Source organism: Ailuropoda melanoleuca, chromosome 7, assembly GCF_002007445.2.
Source record: "Ailuropoda melanoleuca isolate Jingjing chromosome 7, ASM200744v2, whole genome shotgun sequence".
NCBI lineage: Eukaryota > Metazoa > Chordata > Mammalia > Carnivora > Ursidae > Ailuropoda > Ailuropoda melanoleuca.
Window position 1 is genome coordinate 11,735,397 of NC_048224.1, and position 27,362 is coordinate 11,762,758.

The 27,362-nt window shown below is 40.3% G+C and overlaps 1 protein-coding gene across 4 annotated transcripts in view; it reads left to right on the forward strand.

Moving 5' to 3' along the window:
• The window catches only part of ADAMTSL1 (ADAMTS like 1), an 861,688-nt gene that overhangs the window by 823,569 nt on the left and 10,757 nt on the right, over positions 1–27,362 (forward strand). For all 4 annotated transcript variants that reach the window (XM_034663958.1, XM_034663959.1, XM_034663961.1 and 1 more), the window contains 3 exons: positions 7,841–8,053; positions 9,710–9,890; positions 12,756–12,963. In XM_034663958.1, coding sequence (XP_034519849.1) covers positions 7,841–8,053; positions 9,710–9,890; positions 12,756–12,963 — 602 coding nt within the window. The remainder of the gene's footprint in view (positions 1–7,840; positions 8,054–9,709; positions 9,891–12,755; positions 12,964–27,362) is intronic.

A 27,362-nucleotide genomic window follows, 5' to 3' on the forward strand; every position in this document is an offset into this window, starting at 1 on the left:
TTTTTCATTGGCATAGTTCAGTTTCACTACACATTGATCTAAGCAATATAGATTGAATAGGGCAGGAAGAAGAGGGATGAGGATGATGAGATGATGTTGAGAAATCTAGAAATCTTAAAAGCACAAAATCATCTAATTCAGTCATTATCAACAGTGAAATCTCCTTTTACAGAAGCCCAATAGATTATTTTGTGATCCAAATGGTAATAGAGGCCCCAAAGCCCCCACCTTATGCAGATTTCCTCTCAAAGGCCCCTCCCCAGCTACCTTTGCAGACCCTTAGGGCTCCAGGGAACTATCAATTACAAAACCATTGACTAAGCCAATACTCTCACAGATTAGAAAACTGAAACCAGAGAACCCTATCAAAATCTAGAATTCTCTTGGAGAGTTATGAATTTGTGTCAGTGCATCAGAAAGTAACCAAATTGCTTTTCTTTTTAAAACTTTCTACAAAACTGATCTTGACACTGATAGGTTTCAGAATGAGAGGCATTATTACCAGGAAGGTCACTGCTCAGACCTCTGTCTTAGTTGCTGCTGCTTGTGGGCCTTTCTCAAGTTGAATTTTAAGAACTTCATGTCATGTCAGCCCTCATGCCTGCTCTTGGAAGAAACTCTGCCCCATCTCATTCACACTGGGAGCACCAGGCTGGAAGGCCCTGGGAACATGTCCAAGACCCAAGACCCAAGACCCAGATGGGCCAAGAGAGATGTTCTGGCTGCTCACTATGGCCTCTGATTCCAAGAAGGAGGGAGGATTATAAATGTAAATTGTTATGCAAATGAACCTCTTATTTAGCTGACTAGGATTCCTGGCTCCCAGATAAGTAACTTCATCAGCCATAGAAAACAGCCTGAGGCGGCTACTGCTCCTTTTTCTGCTTAAAACTCTCTCTGAAAATCAATCCTAATGGAGTTGGAAAATTGAAGATTAGGGCTAAATATAAGAGATTTCCTTGCCAAATAACTCATGTTTCCTTGGGAATAGCAAGATTCTTATTTATCAATTTAGAATATAGTGAGCCTCACCAGGGCTCTATTCCCACTGACCAAACCGAGTAATTTCTGGAACCAGCATCTTAACAGTCTGTGACACCTTTTTTTTTTCCCCAAAGCAGATGTGATTGAGACATATATTGGCCTGTTTAAGTGAGTCTGAAAAGCTCTACTGGTTTCAAGCTACACTTTTTAAATCATGCTATTTGCCTAAATAAATGTACCGTTTTCCTGCCTCTTATTAGAGAATGAAATCAGCATCTGACTCCAGACTACATTTGGTACTGGCGGGGGAGGGGGGGTTGAATATTGCTGCCCCCAGGAGATCCTCAGCTGACTGATTTCTATACACTTCTCCCTAAACCCATTCTTACCCCCATTTCATAACAGGAGTATAATGATACCACCATGGACCTCATAACATATAGGTGTCTAGAAGCTACCAGGAGCATGCAGGGAAAGTGTTCCTCCTATGTATCTGACTACAAAGATGTAGGTGATCAGCACACTAGAAACTGCCCTACCCCAAGCCTGGGATCCACAGGCCTAGGGGAATTGTGGGAACCCTTTCTCCCTAAGTGTATCAGTTAGCTATCACCACATTAAACAAAATAATAATAACAAGACTCTGGCTTAAAATAGCAATCATTTATTCTTACTGAACTTAAGTTCAGTGAATCTAAACTGAGTTTGGCTAGGGTGAGCTTGGCTGTTCTCCACAGTTCCCTCAACCTCCTCTTGGGATCATCAGGCCAGTCCAGGCGCGTTCTGGTGATAGCAAAGGCACATGAGCACAAGCAAAAACACAGTCTCTTGAGGTTTAGGTTTGGAACTGGTAAACCAGCACATCTGTCTCATTTCCTTTATTGTGGTAAAATACTCATAACATAAAATGTACTATTTTAAACATTTTTTAAGTGTTCAGTGGTATTAATTACATTCACATCACTGTGCAACCATCATGCTTTCCATCTCCAGAACTTTTTATCTCAAACTGAAACTCTGTACCCATTAAAAAAATAATTCCCCATGCTCCCCTTCCTCCAGTCCCTGGCAATCACTATTCTGGTTTCTGCTTCTATGAATTGGACGACACTAGGTACCTCATTTAAGTGGATTCATACAATATTTGTCCTTTTGCCTCTGGCTGCTTTCACTAAATGTGTTCTAGGTTCATCTAGGTTGTCACACATATCAGAATTTCATTTCTTTCTAAGGCTGAAAAATACTCCATCATACGTATATATCACATCGCTCATCTACCCATCCATTGATGGACATTCAGGTTGTTTTCACCTTTGGGCTATTGTGAATACTGTGCTATGAACATTAATGTACAAATAGCTATTCAAGTCCCTGCTTTCGATTTCTTTGGGTATGTACACAGAAGTGGAATTAGTGAGTCATGATGGTAATTCTACATTTAATTTCTTGAGGAACCTCCATACTGTTTCACACAGTGGCTGCATTTTACATTCCCACCAGCAATGCACAAGGATTCTAATTTCCCCACATCTTCACCAACACTGGTTATTTTGTTTGTTTGTTTGTTTTTTAATAACCATCCTACTGGATGTGATGTGTATCTCAATGTGGTTTTGATTTCATTTCTAAAACAATTAGTGATGTTAAGCATCTGTTCATGTACTTATTGGCCATTTTTATATCGTTAGAGAAATATCTGTTCACATCTTTTGCCCATTTTTTAGTATGGCTGTTTATATTTGTTGCTGAGTTGTAGGAATTCTTTATATATTCTGGATATTAATCTATTATCAAATCTGTAATTTGCAAATATTCTCTCCCATTCTGTGAATTGCCTTTTCACTCTGGTGATAGTGTCCTTTGATGTACAAAAGCTTTCAATTTTAATGATGTCCAATTTATTTTTTGTTGCCCTGTGCTTTTAGGATCATATCCAAGAAATCACTGCCAAATCCAATATCATGAAGCTTCTGCTTATGTTTCTTTTTAAGAGTTTTATACATTTAACTCTAAAGTTTAAGATCCCTTGAGTTAATTTTTGTATATGGTGTAAGGTAAGGCTATAACTTCATTTTCTTGCATGTGGCTATCTCGTTTTCCCAGCACCATTAAATGGTCCTGGCATCCATGTTGGAAATGATTTGACCATATAAGCAGGAGTTTATTTGGGGGCTCTCTATTTCATTCCATTGGTCTATATGTTTGTCTTTATACCAGCACTATAATGTTTCAATTACTATAGAGTTGTGCTAAGTTTTGAAATCAGGAGGTGTGAAACCTCCAAGTTTGTTCTTTTCCAAAATTGTTTTGGCTATTCAGTATCCCTTGAGGGTCAGGGATGGATTTTTTTATTTCTGCAAAAAAAATAGAAGAAGGAAAAGTCATTGTGATTTTAATAGGGATTGTACTGAGTCTATAGTTCACTTGAGGGTATTAACATCTTCACATTAAGATTTCTAATCCATAAACATGACATACCTTCCCATTTATGTTTTAATTTTTTAGCAACAATTTATAGTTTTCCGTGTACACATTTTTCATCTCCGTGGTTAAATTTATTCTTAAGTATTTTATTCTTTTTAATACTATTATAAATGGAATTGTTTTCTTAATTTCTCTTTCAGATTATTAGTGTAACATCTGACTCATTTTATTGGCCAAAGTAGTTACATGGCCAAACCCAGAATCAGGAGGTAGGAAATTACAGCCCACCCATCATTGAAGGCCACTGCAAAGTTACATAGCAAAGTGAGTCAATGCAGGGAGGAATGAAGAACAGGTTGTGTAACAATGATATCCCATCCTGAACTTCTTCCAGTCAATTTTAGTATTATTTTTCCAGGGCCCTTCTTCAAAATTGTTCGCTCCAAGCACTTCAACCAAACAATTACTGTGAAATGTTTAAAAAAAAAAAAGTGGGGGGGGGGACAAAAGAAATGAGCAGACAAAGGAAGGAGATAACAAGAGGCCTAGGTAAATTGCTGGTGCCCGGTTGAACAAGTAGCAGGTATGGAGGAAAGGACACAAGGCAAGGAATCAGAAGACTTGTCACTTGATCTTGGGGAAGTGTCTTAACATCTCGGGGCCTCAGTTTCCTCCTCTGGCATTAGGCTAGACAATCTCTAAGGACCTGTCATGTGTTAACCCTGCATCCTATACAAATTCTAACAGTGTTTCTCCCAGAATAGAAAACAGACCAACATTGGAAAACTCCTCATCTTACGGCACACACATCCACGCAGGTGGCCACTCTTCTGTCTCACAGATCTCATCATTCTCTGCCTTACATCTCCGTTTTATTAGTGTGCTTTGCTTTTTTATCCAAAACCAGCTAGGATCTCCTTGCAAGAGGGAAGATAGTCCTATTTTATCTATCCCCAGAACAGTGGACACAAAATCAATATTCTTTAACTGAATTAATGGAAAGCCACCAGTATCTTTAATTCTGAATGGGTTATCATGTGTTTTAAACTTCTATCTATTGACAGGATCATATAGTTCTTATTCTTTCTTTTACTAATATGGTGTATCACATTGATTGATTTGCAAATATTGAACCACCCCCGCAGCCCAGAAATAAATCTTACTTAATCATGGTGAATAATTCTTTTAATGTACTGTTGAATTCAATTTGCTAGTGTTTTGGTTGAGAATTTTTGCATCCGTGTTCATTAAGGATATTGGCCTGTAATTCTCTTTTTTAGTGGAGTCTTTGGTGTTGGAGTCAAGGTAATGCTGGCTTCATAGAATACAGCAACATTTCCTGATAAAAACCCTCAGTAAAGTAGGGATAAATAAAGCATACCTCAACATCATAAAGACCATACATGAAAGACCCCCAGCTAGTATCATCCGCAGTGGGAAAAAACTGAGAGCCTTTCCCCTGTGGTCAGGAGCAAGACAAGAATGTCCACTCTCACCATTACTATTTAAGAGAGTAATGGAAGTCTTAGCCTCAGCAATCAGACAACAAAAAGAAATAAAAATCATCCAAACTGTCAAGGAGGAAGTCAAACTTTCATTATCTGAAGATGACATGACACTCTATGTAGAAAACCCAAAAGAGTCCAACAAAAAATTGTTAGAACTCATACATAAATTTAGCAAAGTTGCAGGATATAAATTCAGTGTGAAGAAATCTGTTCCATTTCTGTACACCAATAACAAAGCACCAGAAAAAGAAATCAAGGAATTGATCCCATTTGCAATTGCACCAAAAAGAATAAGATACCTAGGAGTAATCTAATCTAAAAAAGGAGTAAAAGATCTAATTTAAATAATACAAAGAAAGGTGCATTCTAAGAAAAAAAAAGCGGCAAAAGATCTATACTCTGAAAACTATAAAACACATATGAAAGAAATTGAAGAGGACACAAAGAAAGGGAAAGCATTCCATGCTCATGGATTGGAAGAACAAACATTGTTAAAATGTCTATACTACCCAAAGCAATCTGCACATTTAATGCAATCCCCATTAAAACACCACCAGCATTTTTCACAGAGCTAGAACAAATAATCCTAAAATTTGTAGAAACCACAAAAGATCCGAAATAACCAAAGCAATTCTGAAAAAGAAAAAACAGAGGCCTCATGATTCCAGATTTCAAGCTATATTACAAAGCTGTAATCATCAAGACAGTACGGTACCAGCACATAAAGAGACACATAGATCAATGGAACAGAATAGAGAGCCCAGAAATGGACCAACAACTATATGTTCAACTAATCTTTGACAAAGCAGGAAAGAAAATCCAATAGAAAGAAGAGTCTCTTCAACAAATGGTGTTAAGAAAACTGGACAGCAACATGCAGAAGAATGACACGGGACCATCTTCTTATACCATACACAAAAATAAATTCAAAATGGATGAAAGACCTTAATGTGAGACAGGAAACCATCAAAATCCTAAAGGAGAACAAAGGTAGAAACCTCTTTGACCTCATCCATAGCAACTTCTTACTAGACACGTTACTACAGACAAGGGAAACAAAAGCAGAAATGAACTATTAGGACTTAATCAAGATAAGCTTCTGCACAGCAAAGGAAACAGTTGGCAAAACTAAAAGGCAGCCTACAGAATGGGATAAAATATTTGCAAACAACATATCTGATAAAGGGTTAGTATCCAAAACCTACAAAGAACTTATCAAACTCAACACCCAAAAAATAACCCAGTTAAGAAATGGACAGAAGACATGAATACACACTTCTCCAAAAAAGACACCCACACACCTACCAGATACAATATCACTCATCATCAGGGAAATACAAATTAAAACCACTATGAGATACCATCTTACACCTGTCGGGATAGCTGAAATTAACACAAGAAACAACAGGTGTCCGTGAGGATGCAGAGAAAGGGGAACCCTCTTGTGCTGTTGGTGGGAATGCAAACTGGTGCAGCCACTGTAGAGAACCGTGTGAAGATTCCTCAAAATATTAAAAATAGAACTACCCTGTGATCCAGCAACTATACTACTTACTAGGTATATACCCAAGGGATACAAAAATAGATTCAAAGGGATACATGCACCGCCAATGTTTATAGCAGCATTATCAACAACAGCCAAACTAGAGCCCAAATGTCCATCCACGGATGAATGGGTAAAGAGGTACACACACACACACACACACACACACACACACACACACAATGGAATATTACTCCGTCATTAAAAAGAATGAAATCTTGCCATTTGCAATGACACGGATGAGCTTGAGTGTATTACACTAAGTGAAATAAGTCAGTCAGAGAAAGACATATACCATATGACCTCACTCATGTGGAATTTAATAAAGAAAACAGATGAGCATATGGGATGGGGAGGCGGGGAATGAAAGAGGGAAACAAGCCATAAGAGCCTCTTAATGATAGAGAACAAACTGAGGGTTGATGGAGGGAGATGGGTGGGGATGGGCTAGATGGGTGATTGGTATTAAGGAGGGCGCTTGTTAGGATGAGCGCCGAGTTGTATGTGTGTAACGAATGAATGAATTCTACTCCTGAATCCAATATTGCACTGTATGTTAACTACCTAAAATTTAAATTAAAAAAAAATAAACTTCCAAATAAATTTTCTATGGAAACTAAGTTGTTGAGGACACAACAGCAAATTCAGCAAGTACTCTGAATTTAGAAAAGATTAGTTTTTTCTCACAACTGCAATCAGTTTACTTAAGTCTGTGCTACAAAAGCTTGGGTAGACACAATACCTAAGTTTAATATTTTAGAATTTTAATGTATCAAAGTATGTTCAGTGACTGCATAGATAAGAACATGCCCAGTGCAGGCATGGTAAAAGTTGTTAGAAGGCCAAATTTCTTGACTGACAGAAAAATGAAATCAGTGTTTACAATTGTTTGCCTAGATTCCATTGAAAAATTTTGGCTTGAAAATCACATACACAGTAAAGTAGTGGCAAATATTAGACTTTTACCAATTAAAGTTTGATTCTTAACTATTACTATATAGCATTTTTTCCAACTCACTGCATTTGAAGAAGTGATTTGTTAGTATAAAATCAGTATAGGAACTACTTAACTTGAAAAATGTTCAATGAGTGAATATCAATTGCTTCATTTTTTTAAAAGTTCGTACAAGGACATAGAAATAGGCACTTTGTGTACCCCCAGAATTTTTCCATAATTGAATGAATAATAGTCACCTCCCAGAATTCCTGAGTAGGAACATCTATTGGCTTGGAAATGGCAAGCATAAGAAAAATGCCATCAGCACGGAGACCACACTGTACGTATGGCTTCTAAGCCATGGAGACACTAAAACAACTCATCGGGTGTATATCCCACTTCACTTTATTAATGGCTTCTCTCTCTCTCTTCCTCTCCTTCTAGGCTGTCCCATCAAAGGTCACCCTACCCCCAATATCACCTGGTTCCATGGTAGTCAGCCAGTCGCCACTGTCACAGGACTGACACATCATATCTTGGCTGCCGGACAGATCCTCCAAGTTGCAAATCTCAGTGGCGGGTCTCAAGGGGAATTCAGCTGCCTTGCTCAGAATGAGGCAGGAACGCTCGTGCAGAAGGCCTCTTTAGTGATCCAAGGTAAGAAACCCTGCAGGCTTTGGAGCTGGGCTTAGTTCTTGAGTAGGAAAGTACACTTGAGAATCTAATTCTCAAGTAAAACATAGTGATTTCTGATCTCACTGGCTCCTAGAGCATGAAAATCAAAGCTGAACCATGTCTCCATACAATGAGGCCCTTCAGAAGAGCCACCAGGCTCCATCCCAGCAGAATCTGGAAAAGTCAGTGCTGCTCTTGTAAATGGGCCCTTCTGCTTCATCTTGTTGCTGCTGCTGAGGACCAAGGAAACACCGTGATATATCAAAGCCAAGAAAGTTTCACTTATGCTTGCTTAACTAGTAAGAATCACACACACACACACACACACACACACACACACACACACCCCTAATGCATGCAAGCACACACGTGCATGCATGCAGAGCAGCCTGTTAAATTAATGCAAGTTTTCTCTGTTGGTCCGATTTAAAAAACAAACAAACAAACAAACAAAAAACCTCTTGATCTGAACTGCTTGGTTATTGTCTCCTCTCCCGGAGAGTCAGGCTGATGCCTGTACCTGCTTATCATACTAAGGAGCCTTCAGCTGCAGTCCCGTGCGAAGGGTTTTGCAGACACCTTTCCTGTGGCTCCTGGATTAACCTTCCAGGGAACACGGGTGGGTCAGAAAGCCCTTGGGAGAGGCCTGGCTTTAGCTACACCAAGAAAGGGTGGTGAATGAACCCAAACAGTGGGAAACAAACCCAAACTGGGCCTGGTTATAGAACCTAAGTGAGGCTTTCGAGTTTTCCACAGGCTATTTCTACCTGCGGCCTGTGTGTGACTGTTTTTAGGGAAAGCAAAATCCTATCGCATGCACTCTGAAATGGAGGATTCTGCGGGAAGGGGCAGAATTTTGTGCCAGTGTAGCACACGAGGTGGGAGATTTTTCTCAGCAAATGGGTTTTCCCCTTAAATATCCTCCCCCGCCATTTGGCTTTCCAGACGGGAAAGTCAGTGTTCCATTTTCCTGCCAACCAGCCATTCTCTGCTGAAAACCAGAAGCCAGTGCCTATCTGCAAGATTTGTAATATACGACCTTGCAAATAAGCACTCATGGTTTACCAGCCCACAGTTATTTTTAACAGCTTTCCTACCAGTGAGTCCCACCCCCCCAAATAGAAAATCCACAGAAATTGAATTTCTTCCTGACGTTCGTTCCCGTCTCGTGTAAATGAGTACTCTCTGGGTAGGCTGTTTTTTTGGTAACATTTCCAAAGTTCAACTCAAATGTGCATGTATCAATATGATTGTTAAGTATCTCTGATATTTTTGTATCTCTCTGTTGAAAAAGAAAGGCACTCTCTGGTGACCCACTAGGAAGAAAAAGCACTTCGGAAGTGTATATAAGAATAAAGGACCACAACCACTGGTTAAGCACTCTGTATGTGCCAGGCACCGGGCTGGGCCCTTTGCTTTCATTATAGCCAGTCCTCACAGTACCTTCGCAAGGCCGGGTTTTATAGTCACTTTATGGACAGGCCAACTGAGGCTCCTGGACGCCATGCCACTTGCCTACCTAAGTTGGGACGGGAGCCCACTGCAGGACAGCGTGTCATCCATGAGAGCCCCTCGTGCCCACAGAGCACAAACAATAACGCAATCCTCTTTTCTCCTCTGATCCTCCCCCTCTGACAGATTACTGGTGGTCTGTGGACAGACTGGCGACCTGCTCAGCCTCCTGTGGGAACAGGGGCGTCCAGCAGCCCCGCCTGAGGTGTCTCTTGAACAGCACAGAGGTCAGCCCCACTCACTGTGCAGGGAAGGCGCGCCCTGCTGTGCAGCCCACCGCCTGCAACCGGAGAGACTGCCCTTCTCGGTGAGTGTGGCAGGCGCTGGCTCAGGCCTCCCCAGCCCCAAGGCTGGGCCCTGACTTTTAGCCAGGCCGGGGGCTAGCCTTTGTCCAGCAGCGCCTAAGGAGAGACATAGAGGGCCGGCAAGGGGGCCTGCCATCCAACGCACTGTTCTTTTCTGTAGGCCCAGACTTGCCAGGCCTCTCCACCCTGCAGAAAATATCCCTGAGAATGGGCCTCCTGCCTCGGCAGTTTGTTCCCTCCCCACTCAGCGGGCTAAGGACTGCCCGGCGCATCCCAAGTACCTGAGAGGGTCTGTTCAGGGAGCAGGGGCATTCCAGGTCCTAGCCAGAGCTCGCTCCCATCCTGCAATAAGAAATTTGCTCTCTAGTTTGTCTGTAAGAGGACAACTGTGTTTGCAGTTGAGGTGTTGAGGAGATCGGGGTTACTGGCCTCGACCCCAGCCCCTCCCCTTTCTTCTAACTTCAGAAACCGTGCTCATTGGTACTGCAGTTGAGGTGAGGAAATCTTCCCCCCTTCTCGTCTTCAAAGAGCTGCATCCTGCCAAAGTCAAAACAAATCTTCGTTTTCTGTAGTCGCCTCCATGTTGGATAGACGTTCTCTACCTCTGGTCCCAGAATGACACCCACCATCTCTGCCTCTCACAGCTTTGAGAAGCTATGAGTCCCACAGAGCACCCTACCCCCAGTCTGCAGGCAGTCGCTAAAGGGATAATGGATGGGCTTAGGGCTGCCACCAGCATGGCATCGTGAGCCTGGGGGGACTTGGCTGTGCCTCTCGATGCCCCCTTCCTACCTGTCTGTGGGACTTTCATACGCTATTTAGGCACCCGCTTTGTGTTTGGCCGGCTGAGTCATAAGGAGCAGCTGAAACCAGGAGAGACTCAATGAAATATGAAACACACTCATTAATATCAGCAGTTTGACTTGCTGACGGGAAGGTTTCCATGGGAATGATTAATGTCCTTTTATACCCTGCCTGAACTGTAACATAGCCATACCTCTCCTTTCTCAAACCCCCCACCCCAGCTCCTGAAAAACTGCTGAAATGTATATTTGGAAATAAAAGTTGATTGAAATGCAGGCCTGACATTCACCGGGGATATAAGGGGCTGGAAGACTGCCCTCGCCAAGCTATTTGAAATGAAGACAGTCTTGGACGTGCCAAGGACTCTTGATTTGCTGTGGTGATGGTCAGAGTCAATCAGCCTCATTTAGTTCTGCAAATGAAATAATGGCCATGTCGGCTTGGGTTTCAGTGCCCCCAGGAGCTTTACGACACCTCGTGCCTGCTTCCTAAGTGGCTCTGCTCCTGTGGGCTGGAGATCTGCATGCAGTCATCTCTCTCCAGGGCCAATGGAGCCGGAAGGTTCCACTGAACTAAATAAGTCACAGATCCAGATACAAAAGGAATTTGCTCCCTGTCTCTGCTACTTGCCTCTCCTAAGGGCTAGAGGTTGCGCCACTGGGCCAGGAAGCAGCCGCCAGCTCACCTTTGACTGGTTTCCCTGCCAGGCTTCCCAGGCACGTTAGCAGCCTTCTCTAATACACGCAAGTCTCACCCAGGTGTCTCTGAATAGGGCCGGGAAGTCCTGCTTTGACCCGGGTGGCTGTTCCTCCATTTCACGTAGATACACTTTGTCTCAGGCATTCATTAAAACCCAGGAATGGTCTTTCTCCCGAGATTGAATAGGGATGGCTGGAATGCACCAACGCTTTTCTGTTTCCCCCAAACTGTCCCCCTTCCCCCTTCTCTTTGACAACCAGCCCACAGTGCAAATGTGCACAGAGAGCCCCTATGGGTTTGTATCTGGACCAAGGATTTCAGCCTGTTTCCCAAATTCCAGCTTGGCTTTATGAGAAAAGCCATTTGCAGAGTCCTGGTCAGTCTCACTTCTGACGATCCAAATTGTAGCCGGAACCTAACATCCCGAGAAAGGACATTCTCCACATATGCAGCCCGCGAGGCGGTATAAGGCCTATGCCCTGGGACTCATGGAGGTAGGAAACTGCTCCACAAAGCCAGAAGGAGCGCTGCATGTTTCTCGGGGATTCCACAAAATCCAGTGAGACATGGGTTAAGGCAACGTAGGAAAGAGAGGGAGTACTAGCAGACTGAGCACTGACTCGGGGGGGAGGGGGTAGAGCCAGAGACACGGTTTGGACCTGACCTCCCTAGGAGACTGTCCCCCTTCTGCCACGAGTCCCAGAACCACAGTGCAGAGTAACTAGCTAAAGGACTATCTTCCCAGAGCATCCCCTCTGCAGGCTCACAGCTTCGGGGCCAGTGAGACAAGTAATGTTCAGACCCCTCTTTCAAGACGCACCTTTGCAGTCAGTTTCCAAAGGGTATTTGTTTTCTGTGGCTGCAAAGAAGAGACATTTATTTTCTCACAGCTTGGAAGGCCAGAAGCCCAAAATCAAGATGTCAGCAGGGCTGCACCCCTTGCAACTTTCTCAAGCCCTGCCAACTTGTGGCGGCTCCAGGCATCCCTCAGCTTGTGGCCACATCACTCCAGCTGCTGCCTCTGTGCTCGCACGGTCTCCTCTTCTTCTCCAGTCTCTCTTTCTCTTCTAAGGACATATGTGAAGGCAGATAATGTAGGATAATCTCATCTCAAAATCCTTAACTATATCTGCAAAGCCCCCTTTGTCCAAATATGGTAACATTCCCAGCTTCTGGGGATCTGATGTAGATATCTTTTGGGGGACCATTTTCAGCCTTCCACTCTATGCATACCATGAAAACAGCCATGCCCCGAGATTAGCAGCTGGGCGGTGAGAATAAGGGAATGTTCAGGCTCTTTTTCTGAGAATATATGGCATCATTCCTCTGCCCAAGGCCTGACCCTTTGCTCTTCCTCTCCCCAGGTGGATGGTGACCTCCTGGTCGGCCTGTACCCGGAGCTGCGGGGGAGGCGTCCAGACCCGCCGGGTGACCTGTCAAAAGCTGAAAGCCTCTGGGATCTCCACCCCTGTGTCCAATGATCTGTGTACACAGCTCGCCAAACGGCCAGTAGACACCCAGGCCTGTAACCAACAGCTCTGCGTGGAGTGGGCCTTCTCCAGCTGGGGCCAGGTGAGAGGATTTTATTTGACAGATACATCTAAAGGTGCAGACCCTGCCATGGTAGGAAGTAAAAGGCCACCACTGCCACATCCTCTGTGATGTCAGACCTTTCACATCCCATCTGTCAGTCAACTCTCCTGGCCCAGTATCCATCCAAAAGCTTAGCAGTTCTGATGATTCTTCTCTAACACAAACATACCTCCCACAGCCATTACACTTTCCCTATTGATTTCCCTACCCCCCCCCCAGCTCATCCCTTTCTCAGATCATCAGCGAATCCTCAGCAACCCCACCTTCAGATTCATTTCTGTAAGGCCTCCTCTTCTCACTGGCTGTCTTATGGCTGATGATTTAAAGCTCTGATGAGATCCGCCTGGGGGCTGCAGTGTTGTTCTGGACCAGGGATTCTCAACTGGGTTACACAGTTAGAATCACTGGAGAAGCTTCTTTAAAAGACCAATGTCCAGGCTGACCCTCCCTGAGATTCTAAGTCAGTTGTTCAGGGGCGGGATGGGAGCATGGGCAAGTTTTAGAAACTACAGGGGGATTCTGGTGTGCAGCGAGGATAGAGAACCACTCTTCTGAGCCAAGAAGAGTTGAAACCTAGCTGGATCACTTTGAAACCACCAATTCCTTTCTCAATTCTCAGTCAGATGGCAGCCAAAAAAAGTCCCAGGTTAGCTCAACACACAGCAGAAATGGGGACTCATAGGACCCCAGTAGGGATGGGTGCTCTTTTCTGGATATGGAAAGGAACCACAGAACTCTGTCCATTTAGAAAGGAAATTTTATGGTTAGTTATGACTTTAAAAATTAACACAAACTGAAGATCCTCTCTGGGGAAGAACAGACCTGAGCCATAATAGACACTATGCCATGACAGAAGCAGCCTGGGAAGGGTGGGAGGCGCTGATAGTCACCGACCGTTGATCTCAGGTCCGTCATTCGTGGGCCAGATAGGACTGAGCACCAGTCAGGAATTCATGTTGTAATTGGAGGCCTGGGCTTTCCCCAGTGCAGGGACATAGGGTCTCTATTTAGACAAAGAGGAGCTTTCCTACTCATCTGACCCCTTCTCTGTTTTAGAATGTTGTTGGCACTAACACAAACAATCCAATGTGGTGCTTGGGGGAAATGACGTAATGGCGTGTGCTCCGCTCCTTTCAAAGTCTGTGCTCAGAACCTGCAGGGGACCCACTTAGCACGTAAGAACTGCCTGCCGGGGATGATAATCAGCTAGTACCCACCCTACCAGCTGTGTGGTGACCACTCTCGTTCGTCAGAGGCTGACCATTCTGATTGGCCAGGCCTAGTTTGTGACTGGCTGGTGTCTGAAACATGCCGTTAAGCTTGGCCTGCTGGGACAGCCCAAAACTACCACAAGGCTCTTAACTCTGTAACTCTACAGGAACTAATGTGACTGAATGTTCTGGGCAGCTAGCAACTCGAAACTAGTTGGAACTGGCTTTCTACCCATTACTGCATTCATGTTCCTCCGTCCCCACCCTGAGGTGTGTTCTTTGAAAAACAATCACTTGGAACTTGCCATTCAGTTAATACACTGTGGCCATCTCTAAGGAAGATCAAATGTTATTTGGAGGAAATCTGGCCACGGAATTCACTTGCAATCCATAAGCCATTTGTGTCCCAGGTGAGTCCAGGGATAATGCTCCACTCTGGCCAAACAACACACTCGGCCTGAGGCTCCTTTTTGGCACCTTTACCAACCACCCCTCCTCATTTCCAGTGACCTAATGTATGTGCTTCATAATCAAAGAGGCATGAGCTCCCTTTTGCTCCAATGCCTGGGGGATATCATCTTTCTCTTACCTGGAAAAGCCCACTTCTCCTAGCTTTCATTCCGCCCAAGGCAGCTCTGCTTCTAGGCCCGCAAGGCTTACTGGCAGTTTGTGAAATGACAATTAGAAACAGAACCAGCTTCACACGGGAGAGGTCTGCACTGTATCGTTGAGGTCACAGAAGGGGACATACACTGTGCACACTGATCATTCTTTCTCAGTGATTACTTTTTCTAAAAGAGAGAAAAAAGGTCCTTCCCCCTTTCTTCCCTTCAAAGAACACTCTCCTCCCTTTCTTCTAAAATCCTCTAGGCAAGTATGTCTCAAGCCTTCGTGTGAATCACTTGTGGATCTTGTTAAAAATGCAAATTCTGATATGGCAGGTCTGGAGCAGAACCTTGGATAACGAACTTTTTTATTGAGGTATAACTGACATATACCCATTATATTAATTTCAGGTGCATAATGTGTGATTTGATGTTTGTATACACTGCAGAATGATCACAATAAGTCCAACATCCATCACCATACACACTTAAAAAATTGTGATTAAGATTTTAAGATCGACTCTTAGCAACTTCAAAATATACAATATAGTATTATTAACTATAGGCACCGTGCTGTACCTTGCATCCCCAGGACATGTATATTTTATAACTGGAAGTTTGTACCTTTTGACCCCCCTCCACATATTTCACCTACCCCCAACCCCTGCCTCTGGCTACCAACAATCTATTCTCTGCGTCTGTTATAGTTTGCGGGGAGGGTTTTTGTTGCTTAGATTCCACATATGAAATCACACTGTTTTTGTCTTTGTCTGTCTGCTTTATTTGACTTTTATGCCCTCACAGTCTGTACATGCCATCACTAATGGCAAGATGTCATTCTTTTTCATGGCTAAATATTATTCCTCTGTGCGTGTGAGTGAGTGTGTCTGTGTGTGTGTGTGTATGTGTACACCACATTTCCTTTATCCATTCATCCACTGATGGATACTTAGGTTGATCTATGTCTTGACTGTTGCAAATAATGCTGCAATGAACATGGGGGTCATATGTCCGTTCAAGTTAGTGTTTTGTTTTGTTTTTTTGGATAAAAACCCAGGAATAGAATTGCTGGTTGATATGATAGTTCTATTTTTAATTTTTGAGGAACCTACATACTGTTTTTATAGTGGCTGCACCAATTTTCATTCTCCCCAACAGTACAGAATGGTTCCCTTTTCTCCACATCCTCCCCAACACTTCTTATTTCCTGTCTTTTTGGTACAAGCTATTCTAACAGGTATAAGATGATATCTCATTGTGGTTCTGATTTGTATTTCACTGATGCTTGGTGATCTTGAGCACATTTTCATGCACCTGTTGACCATCTGTATGTCTTCATCAGGAAAATATCTATTCAGATCATCTGCCTTTTTAAAATTGCATTGTTTGGTTTTCTATTGATTCATAAAAGTTCTTTATGTACTTTGGATATTAATCCCTTACATGGGGTTGATTTGCAAATACCTTCTCCCATTCGTAGGTTGCCTTTTCACTTTGTTGATGGTTTCCTTTGCTGATGTCATCTCACATGTTTACTTTTGTTTATGTTGCCTTTGCTTTTCATGCCAGATTCAAAATATAATTGCCAAGAATGATGTCAAAGAGCTTACTGCCTATGTTTTCTTTGATTGCTTTGATTTCAAGAATCATGTTCAAGTCTTTAATCCATTTTGAGTGAAAATTTCTGTATGATGGAAGAGTAGTTCAATTTCGTTGTTTTGTATGTGGCTATCCAATTTTCCCAGCACCATTTATTGAAGAGACTATCCTTTCCCACTTGTATATTCATGGCTCCTTTGTCATAAATTAATTAACCGTATACACGCAGGTCTAATTCTGGGACGTCTTTTCTGTTCCATTGACTTATGTGTCTGGTTTTATGCCAAACCATACTGTTTTGATTACTTTAACTTTTTAATAGTTTGTAGGCAGGGTGCATGATGCCTCCAGCTTCTGTGTTCTCTCTCCAGATTGCTTTGGCTATTTGGGGTCTTTTGTGGTTACATACAAATTTTAAGATTGATTTTTCTATTTCTGTGAAAAATGCCATTGGAATTTTGATAGGGATCGCATTTAATATGTAGATTGCTTTGAGTAGTATGAACATTTTAACAATATTGATTCATCCAGTCCATGAACACAGAACATTTACTTGCGTCTTCTTCAATTTCTTTCACTGACATCATAGTTTTCAGTTTACAGGGCTTTTACCTCCTTGGGTAAATTTATTCCTAGATATTTTTTTCTTTTTGATATAATTATAAATGGAATGGTTTTAATTTCTCTGAGAGTTTGTTACTAGTCTAGAAATACAATAGACTTTTTGTATTGATTGTATATCATACAACTTCACTGACACTTGGGTTGATTCCAGATCTTAGTTACCATAAATAATGCTGCAATAAATAGAGGTACTTACATCTTTTTGGTGTTTTCATTATTTTGGGGTAAATACTCAGTAGTGGGATTACTGGATCATATGGCATTTCTTTTTTTAATTTTTTGGTATCTCCTATATTGTTTTCTACAGTAGTTATGCCAATTTACATTCTCACCAGCAGTGCACAAGGGCTTCCTTTTCTCCACATCTTTGCCAACACTTTCAAACTAGCCATTCTGATGGTATGAGGTGATATCTCATTGTGGTTTTGACTTGTATTTCCCTGATTAATGATGTTGAGCACCTTTTCATGTCTGTTGGCCATCTGTATGTCTTCTTTGGCAAACTGTCTATTCAGGTTCTCTGCCCATTTTTTCATGGATTTTGTGTGTACATATTGAGTTGTAGAAGTTTTTTTGGATATTAACCCCTTATTGGATTATTATTTGCAAATATCCTCTCCCATTCACTAGGTTGCCTTTTTGTTTTGTTGATGGTTTCCTTGACTGTGCAAAAGCTTTCTATTTTCATGTAATCTCATTTGTTTATTTTTGCTTTCCTTTCCCTTGACTAGGGATACATATTCCTAAATATGTTTCTAGGGTTGATGCCCAAGAGATTTCTGCCTGTGTTTTAAGGAGTTTTATAGTTTCAAGTCTCAAATTTAGGTCTTCTTTAATCCATTTTAATTTTTGTGTAATGTCTAAGAAAGCAGCCCAGTTTCATTCTTTTGCATGTAGCTGTCTGCTTTTTCCAGCACCATTTATTGAAAAGACCATCTTTTCCCCCATTATATACTGTTGTATCCTTTGTTGAAAATGACCATGTAAGTATTCCTAGCCTTTCTATCTGTTCCATTGATCTTTGTGTCTTTGTGCCAGTGCCATACTGTTTTGATTATTATAGCATTGTAACATATCTTGGAATCAGGGATTGTGATACCTCCAGCTTTGTTCTTCTCTCTCAAGATTGCTTTGGATATTCGAAGTCTTTTTTGCTTCCACACAAATTTTAGGAATATTCTAGTTCTGTGAAAAATGCTATTGATAGTTTGATAGGGATTATATTTAATAGGTAGATTGCTTTGGGTACTGTGGATATTTTAACAATATTCTTTCAATCAATGAGCCTGGTACACCTTTCCAGTTGTTCGTGTTATCTTCAGTTTCTTTCATCAATGCCATAGTTTTTAGAGTACAGGTCTTTCACTTCCTTGGTTAAATTTATTCCTAGGTGTTTGGGGTTTGTTTTTTGTTTTGGGGGGTTTTTTGGTGAAATTGTAAGTGGTATTGTTTTCTTAATTTTTCTCTCTGCTACTTTGTTATCAGTGTATAGAAATGCAACCAATTTCTGTGCATTAATTTCATATCCTGCCACTCTATGAATTTGTTTATTCTAATAGTTTTTTGGTGGTCTTTAGGGTTTTCTATGTATAGTATTATACGGCATCTGTGAAGAAAGAGTTTTATTTCTTCTTCACCAATTTTGATTCATTTCTTTTTCTTCTCTGATTGCTGCAGCTGGGACTTCCAGTACTAGGTGAATAAAAGCAGTGAGAGTGGACATCTTTGTCTTGTTCCTTATCTTAGAGGGAAAGCTTTCAGTTTTTTACCATTGAGTAGGATGTTAACTGTGGGTTTTTCATACATAGCCTTTATTATGTTGAAGTACATTCCGTATGTTCCCTCTAAACCCACTTTGTTGACAGTTTTTATCATGCATAGATATTGTATTTTGTTAAATTTTTTCCTGCATCTATTGAGATGATCATAAGGTTTTATGATGTATCACATTGGTGATTTGCAAATATTGAACTACTCTTGCATCTCTGGAATAAATCCCTCTTGATTGTGATGAATGATCCTTTTTTAATATAGTTTTAAATTTGGTTTGCTAATATTCTGAGGATTTTTTTGCATCTATATTCCCCAGGAATATTGGTCTGTAGTTTTCTTTTTTTGTAGTGTCTTTTGTCTGGTTTTGGTATCAGAGTAATGCTGACCTCATAGAATAAATGTGAAAGCTTTCCTTTCTCTTTTTTTTTTTTTAATAATTTGAGAAGAATAGGTATTAACTCTTCTTTAAAAGTTTGGTAGAATTCACCTATGAAGACTTCTGGTCAGGAAATTGGGGGGGGGGATTTTTTGATTACCAAATTCAATTTCATTGCTAGTAACTGGTCTGTTCAAATTTTCTCTTTCTTCTTAATTTAGTTTTGGAAGACTATATTTTGGGGAATTTACCCATTTCTTCTAGGTTTGTTGGCATCTAATTTTTCATTGTTATTCTCTTTATAATTCTTTGTATTTCTGTGGTGTCAGTTGTCTCTCCATTTTTGTTTCTAATTTTGAATCCTTTTATTTCTTGATGAGTCTGAGCAGAGTTTTATCAATTTCATTTATCTTTTCAAAGAACCAGCTCTTGGTTTTGTTGATCTTCTCTAATTTCCACTCTAATCTTTATTACATCCTTATTTCTGCTAACTTTAGAAAAAGAACAAAGCCCAATTTCTTGAAGTATAAGGTTGAGATTTTTCTTGTTTCTTATGATAGGCCTGTATTGCTATAAACTTTCCTCTTAGAACTGCATTGTCTGTGCCCCAACGATTTTGGACTGTTGCATTTCCGTTTTCATTCACCTCTGTGTACTGTTTGATTTTTCTCTTTAATTTATTCATTGACCTATTGGATGTTTAGTAGCATGTTGTTTAGCCTTCGTGTCTTCATGTTCTTTCCAATTTTTTATTGTGATTGATTTCTAGTTTCACATCATTGTGGTTGGAAAGATGCTTGATATGATTTTAATCTTAAATTAATTGAGACTTGTTTTGTGGCCTATCATGTGAAGAATGTGTATTCTATTTTTGACTGAAATGTTCTGGATATCTGTTGAGTCCATCTGGTCTGATGTGTCATTCAAAGCCATTGTTTCCTCGTTGATTTTCAGTCTGGATGGATTTCAATATCCATTGATGTAGGTGGAGTATTAAAGGCCCCTACTATTATTGTATTACTGTCAATGTCTCCCTTTATGTCTGTTAATTTTTGCTTTATATATTTAGATGCTTCTGTGTTGGGTAAATAGATATTTAGAATTGTCACATCTTCTTGTTGGATTGATCCTTTTATCATTATATAATGCCCTTCTTTGTCTCTTGCTACACTTTTTGTTTTAAAGACTATTTTGTCTGATGTATCTTTTTCTATTCCTTCACTCTCAGTGCATGTTTTTTGGTCTGAAGTGAATCTCTCATAGGCAGCATATAGATGGGTCTTTTTTTTTAATCCATTCATCACATATGTTTCTATTAGAGTATTTAGTCCCCTTACATTTAATAACTGATAGGTATGTACTTATTGCCATTTTGTTTTTCTAGTTCTCTTCTGTTCATCTTCTTCTCTCTTTCCTTTTAAATTGATGACATTCTTCAGTGTTACATGCTTGGATTCCTTTCTCTTTATTCCTTGTGTATATGTTATAGGTTTTTAATTTGTAGTTACCATTGAATTCATATATAACATCCTAGGTGTATAGCATTCTATATTAGCTTGATGGTCACTGAAGTTCAAACACATCCTAAAGCCACTAAATTTTTATTCCCCCTTCACATTTTAAGTATATTATATCATTTTGCATCTTTTTATTTTGTTCATCCCTTGAGTAATTTTTTTAGATAATTATGATTGATTTTACTACTTTTATGTTTTAACCTCCACACTGGCTTTATAAGTATTTATCTACTACCTTAATACATGTTCATTTTTACCAGTAAAGTGTTTTTCTAGTGTGACCCCTTCTTTCCACTTAAAAAATTCCCTTTAATGTTTCTTGTAAGGCTGGTTTAGTTGTGATGAACTCTTTTAATTTTGTCTAGAAAACTCTTTCTCTCCTTCAATTCTCAACAATAACCTTACCAAGTATTCTTTGTTGTGGATTTTTTTCCTTTCGGCACTTTGTATATATCATGCCTTGCTCTTTAGGCCTGTAAAGTTTCTGCTAAAAAATTAGCTGATAGCCTTATGAGATTCCTCTTGTATATAATGGTTTGCTTTTCTTTTTTTTTTTTTTAATTCTTTAATCTTTGCCTTTTTAATTACTGCTCGTCTTGGTGTAAACCTCCTTAGGTTCATCTTATTTGGGGATCTGTTTCCTGCACTTGGATGTCTAGGAAGTTTTCTGTCCCCTCCTCCTTCTGGGATCCTTAACCTATTCTCACTTTAATTTTTGCTCTTCAGCTTGGTTGCTTCCATCACCCAGCCTTCCAGATCTCTGAACCATTCTTCTGCATCTTTAATCTGCTGATTCTCTTTAGCATATTTTTCATTTCAGTTCTTGGGGGTTTTTTCCTATATTTTCTTTTTGTTGAAATTCTCACTAAGCTCATCTCTTTTCTCAAGTCTAATAAGTATCTTTACCACCATTACTTTGAACTCATTATCAGACATGTTGCTTATCTGTTTCTTTAAGCTTTTTGTCTGTGGTTTTATCTTGTTCTTTCATTTAGGACCTATTCCTCTGTCTCATTTTATCTAACTGTGTTTATTTTTGTGTATTAGGTAAGTCAACTATATCTCTTGGTTGTAAGAGTAGCGGCCTTATGTAAAAGAGATATGCGGTACCCTATAACACTCTTCCCCCAGGTAATCAGAACCAGTTACTCCAGGGGTGTCCCCTGTAGGGGAGGTGTGTACACCCTCACGTTGTGGCTGTGACTGCTTTGGACACACTGGTGGGTGGGACTGGCCTTCAGGCCAGCCAGCTCAAAGGACCTGCTTTGCCTAATGTGAGCACACTGGGCAGGATTAAAGCCCAGCTGCAGGCACTGTGGCCATGCTGATGGGTGGGGCTGGCACTCAGCCTAGCTGTCTGCAGTTAGCCTCTGCCACAGCTGCAGGCACACCAGAGGACAAGGCTTTCTCTCTCTGCAGCCAGCTAGGAGCTCCAGCTGCACAAACTAGAGGTACACTGGTGTGAAGGGCTTATCCACCCCCTTCCCAGTGTAGGAGTCACTGTGGAGTTGCACCAGTCCCTGCCAAGGCTGCCTGCCAGATTATTCTGCCAATCTTCTTACTCCTTACTTGTGGAGGGACACCTGTCTTGGCAGGTATGTTGGGTGTGCAGAAGAATGCCAGCATGGGGTGTGTGGAGCTACTAAGGTAAAGAGGGTGTTAGCTGGATCCCCCAAGCATCTAGTTAGATGATGTCAAGAAAAATGATGCCCACAGCACTTTTTTCCCCAGATAAATCTCCTGCAAATCCCTGCCCCTCCAGCACATATTCTAAGATTGGTCAATAAGTCTCCCTCACATATACTTCAGGTGCTTTTCAAACTGCTGCTTCTGTGCTGTGTCTTAGGCCAAGTTATTTAGCATGCTGGCTCTTTAAAGACAGGGATGCTGTTTCCTATCACCCTCCTGCGCTCTTGAAGTTAAGCCCTGCTGATTTTCAAAGGCAGACTTTATGGAGACTTGTGTTTCCAGTGCTGGTCCCCAGGGCCAGGAGTGCCCAGTGTGGGGTCTGATCCCTGTCACTCCTCCATGCTTGTGATGTCCCTCCCATTTGTGGTTGGTCACACTGGAAGTTTGGTTCCTGACTACCCCTACCCTTTTTGATGTGCCCTTCTCTCTATGACTAGCTGTGGAAGCAGTCTCCAGGTTGTTTTCAGAGTTAGTTGCATAAATGCAGTTGTTGTCTCTATGTGTCCATGGGAGGAAGTGAGCTCAGGACCCTCCTACTCCACCATCTTCCAAATCAAGAGAAGTCCCTCCTAAATGCCTTGTAAACAAGATACACAGCAGGTCCTCATAATGGTACAAATCTGGCCAGTCCACTGGGAGGAGGTATTGCTGCATTGTGACTCTTAAGTAAAAAGAGTAGCAAGGCCTCCGCAAGAATTGGTTTGCTTGTTAGGTGACATGAGCCAGACTCGTATGCATAAGTCTAGGATGAAGAGCGTCTATCACCCAGGTGTTCCTCCCCTCTCTGCCCGCTTTGTTGAGAGTTTTTAATCATAAATGGGATCTTGAATTTTGTCAGATACTCTTTCTGCACCGAGATAATCGTATGATTTTTATCCTCCATTTTGTTAATGTGGTGTATCACACGGATTTGCAGATGTTGAACCATACTTACATCCTTGGAATAAATCCCAGTTGATTGTGGTGCATGATCTTTTCAACGTATTGTTGAATTTAGTTTGCTAATATTTTGTTGAGGATGTTGGCATCTATGTTCATCAGAGGTGTTGACCTGTAATTTTCCTTTCTTTGTCCTTTTCTGGTGTTGATAATGCTGTTCTCATAAAATAAACTGAAAGCATTCCTTCTCTTACATTTTTAGGAAGAGGTTGAAGAGGATTGTTATAAATTCCACTTTGAATGTCTGGTAGAATTCACTGGTGAAGCTCTTTGGTCTTGGACTTTTGTTTACTGGGAGGTTTTGATTATTAGGATAATCTCCTTACCAGTAATCAGTCTGTTCAGGTTTTTTCTCCTTTTTTCAGGAATCAGTCTTGGTTTCTAGAAATTCATTTCTTCCAGGTTGTCCAGTTTGTTGAAGTTTTATAATAATAGTAGTCTCTTATCCTTTACATTTTTGTGTCATCAATAACATCTATTTCACTTCTGATTTTGAGTCCTCTAGTCTTTGGTGACTCTAGCTAAAGGTTTGTCAGTTTTATTTTTTCAAAGAACCAACTCTTAGTTTCATAATCTTTTCTGTTTCTACTCTGCTCATTGTTATTTCTTTCTACCTGCTAACTTTGGGCTTCAGTTTTTCATTTTCTGTTCTTTGAGTGTAAAGTTAGGTTGTTTGAGATTTTTGTTTCTTGAGGTTGGCATATATAGCTATGAAATTTCCTCTTAGAACTGATTCTGCTACATCCCTCAAGTTTTGGTATGTTACATTTCCATGTGTTTCAAAGTATTTATTCTCTTTCAATATCTTCTTGGACCTCTTGGTTGTTCAATAGCATGTTTAATCTTTACATACTTTTGAATTTTTCAGGTTTCTTATAATCATTTTCTAGCTTCATAGCACTATGGTCAGAAAAGTTGCTTGAGGGGCGCCTGGGTGGCACAGCGGTTAAGCGTCTGCCTTCGGCTCAGGGCGTGATCCCGGCGTTATGGGCGAGCCCCACGTCAGGCTCCTCTGCTGTGAGCCTGCTTCTTCCTCTCCCACTCCCCCTGCTTGTGTTCCCTCTCTCGCTGGCTGTCTCTATCTCTGTCAAATAAATAAATAAAATCTTCTTTTAAAAAAAAAAAAAAAAAAGAAAAGTTGCTTGATATGCTTGCAGTCTTCTTAAAATTTTGTTTCATGGCCTAGTATATGATTTATCCTAGAGAATGTTTCACATGTACTTCAGAATTCACCCACACATCTGTAAAGTCCATTTGGTCTAACATGTTTAAAATCAATGTTTCAAAAAAAAAAATCAATGATTTTCTTTCTGGATGGTCTATCCATTAATGTTAGTGGGGTGGTAAAATCCCCTACTAACTATTATTGTATTACTGTCAATTTCTTCCTTTCAATCTGTTAGTATTTGCTTTATAGATTTAGGTACTCTTGTGTTGGGTGCATAAATATCTACAAATGATATATCCTCTTGTTGGATTGACCTCTTTGTCATTATGTAATGCCAGTCTGTTCTAAAGTGTATTTTGTCTGCTCTAAGTATAGCTACCCCTGCTTTCTTTTGGTTTCCATTTACATGGATTATCTTTTCCTTCCCTTCACTTTCAGTGTGTGTCTTTACTTCTGAAGTGAGGCTCTTATGGGCAGCATTTAGGTGGGTCTTGGCTTTTTTATCCATTAATTATCCATTAAGTCACCCTAAGTCTTTTAATTGGAGCATTTATAATTGATTTACACTTAACATAATTGATACGTGTGTACTTACTGCTTTTTTATAGTTCCTATCTCTTCCTTTGTGGTTTGATGACTTTATTGAGAAGGTTAGATTTCTTTATCTTCTGTGTATCCACCATAGGCTTTTGCTTGGTGGCTACCATGAGGTGTACATATAACAACATCTCTATAATGATCTATTCTAAGTTGATATCAACTTAAGTTTGATTCCATTCTAACACTCTACCTTTTTACTCTCTCCCCCATTTTGTTTTTGATGTGACATTTTACATCTTTTTATCTTAACTACTTACTGCAGTTATTTTTACTACTTTTGTCTTTTACACTTCATACTAGGTTTAATAAGTATTAATCTACTACCTTTTCTATATATTTACCTTTACCAGTAAGTTTTTACTTTCGTGTTTTCTAGTTAATCAGTGCCCTTTCTTTTTAGCGTAAAGCTGATCCATTGACATTTTTTATGTTTTTTATGTAAATGTCTTTAAAACCTCTTCCTGTGAGATTTCTTTTGCTACTGAAGACGTTTTTGTTTTTTTTTTAACTGAAATATAATTGACATAGGATATCCTCTTTTAACATTTGCTGTAAGACTGGTTAATCATTGGTGAATTCCTTTAGCTTTGCCTATCTCTCTGAAATATAGATTTCCCTCTCCCTCAGTTCTAAATAATAACTTTGCCAGGTATTCTTTTTTTTTTTTCCAGGTAGAGTATTCTTAGTTGGAACTTTTTTCTTTCATTCAGCAGGTTGCAGGTGAGAAGACAATGTCACAGTATATTCAATGTTTTTGCTAAAAAAAAAAAATTTGATAGTCTTATCATCAGGGTTCCCTTGTATGTAACCTGTTGGGATTTTTTTTCTTACTGCTTTTAATTGTCCCCTTATCTTTAACTTTTGACATGTTAATTATAAGGGGTCTTGGTGTGGGTCCCTTTAGATTCATCTTCTTTGGAATTCTTTGGGTTTCCTTCCTTCTCCAGGTTAGTTAAGTTTTTCTTTCTCTCTGCTCCTTCTGTATCCTCTATAATGCAAATATTGCTCCATTTGCTGTTGTTCTGTAAGCTCTCTTCACAGTTATTTCATTCCTTTTGCTCCTCTGATTGGATGAGTTCCACTGCCCTATTTTTGAGGTGACTGGTCCTTCTGCTTCATCTAGTTTGTTATTGAACCCCTCTAGTATATTTATCTATTTTAGTTACTGTGTTATCTCTTTCACTTCCATTTGGTATTTTCTATCTATCTATCTATCTTTTTTTGAAGTTTCTCACAGTGTTGCTCTATATTCATCCATGATGGATTTCTAAAAGCTTTAAGATGATGCCAATGTTACTGGTCCAAGGACCACCCTTTAAAGCGTAGCAAGATTTGAAGTATTACAAGTTAGAAGGTACTGCTTGATCTCACAATCCTGTTAATATTTTCCTATCGGTGACAGTGTTGGATGTGCTTCAAGCTATGGATGCCCTCCCAACCTCCACATTCCACTCTTGTGAGAATGAAAATGGCAATTGTTTCTGAAAAGAAACTCCTTTGCGGATAGTGTCATGCAAATATCTGTCCTTTCATGTGCCTACCTCTTTGAAGTCTATGGAAATTAGTCTAAGTAGAACTAAGACCACTTTCTCAGCTCTAACAATCTGGTTTCATATAATAATTCAATTTTCTTCTTTTAACCCAACATACATTTATGAGGCACCTGTCTCGGGTGGGAAATGTGTTCCATTCAAGCATGTGTGAAGGAATGAAACTGAAAGTAGCCCCAGAATGTTAGAAATATAAATGTGGCTGGAAAATAGGTACCAGATCATGATTTGTCTCATATGCTCTATAAGGAGTTTGGATTTTATTATGAATGCCACTTTGTTTGACTTTTAAAAGAAAGCTTATATATTCAGCAGTATAGAGAAATGACAAGACTGGAGAAAAAGAATCTAGTGGAGAAATGGTGCCGATAGAAATGAAGGCAATGGAAATGGAGAGATCTCATAGAATGGATTCTATGAAAGTATGATTCACCTGGCTTCAGTAGTGCTTGGGTATCACAGTAAGATGACACATTTATAAATGGACTGAACAACTAGGTCGGAAAACAGAAATAAGGGGGTGAATTGGGTAAGAAATTGTTTTTGCACATGTTTAGTATTTGTAAAATATCTAATTAGATATTTTCATTCAGCAGTTGGATGTAGATCTGGCACTAAAAAAGGTAGTGTAACCCAAGAGGAAGGAAAGCATGAGATGAAGAAAGGCATAGGATAGAACCTTTGGGAACACTAATCTGCAGAAACAGGAGGGGGAAAAAGAGAACCT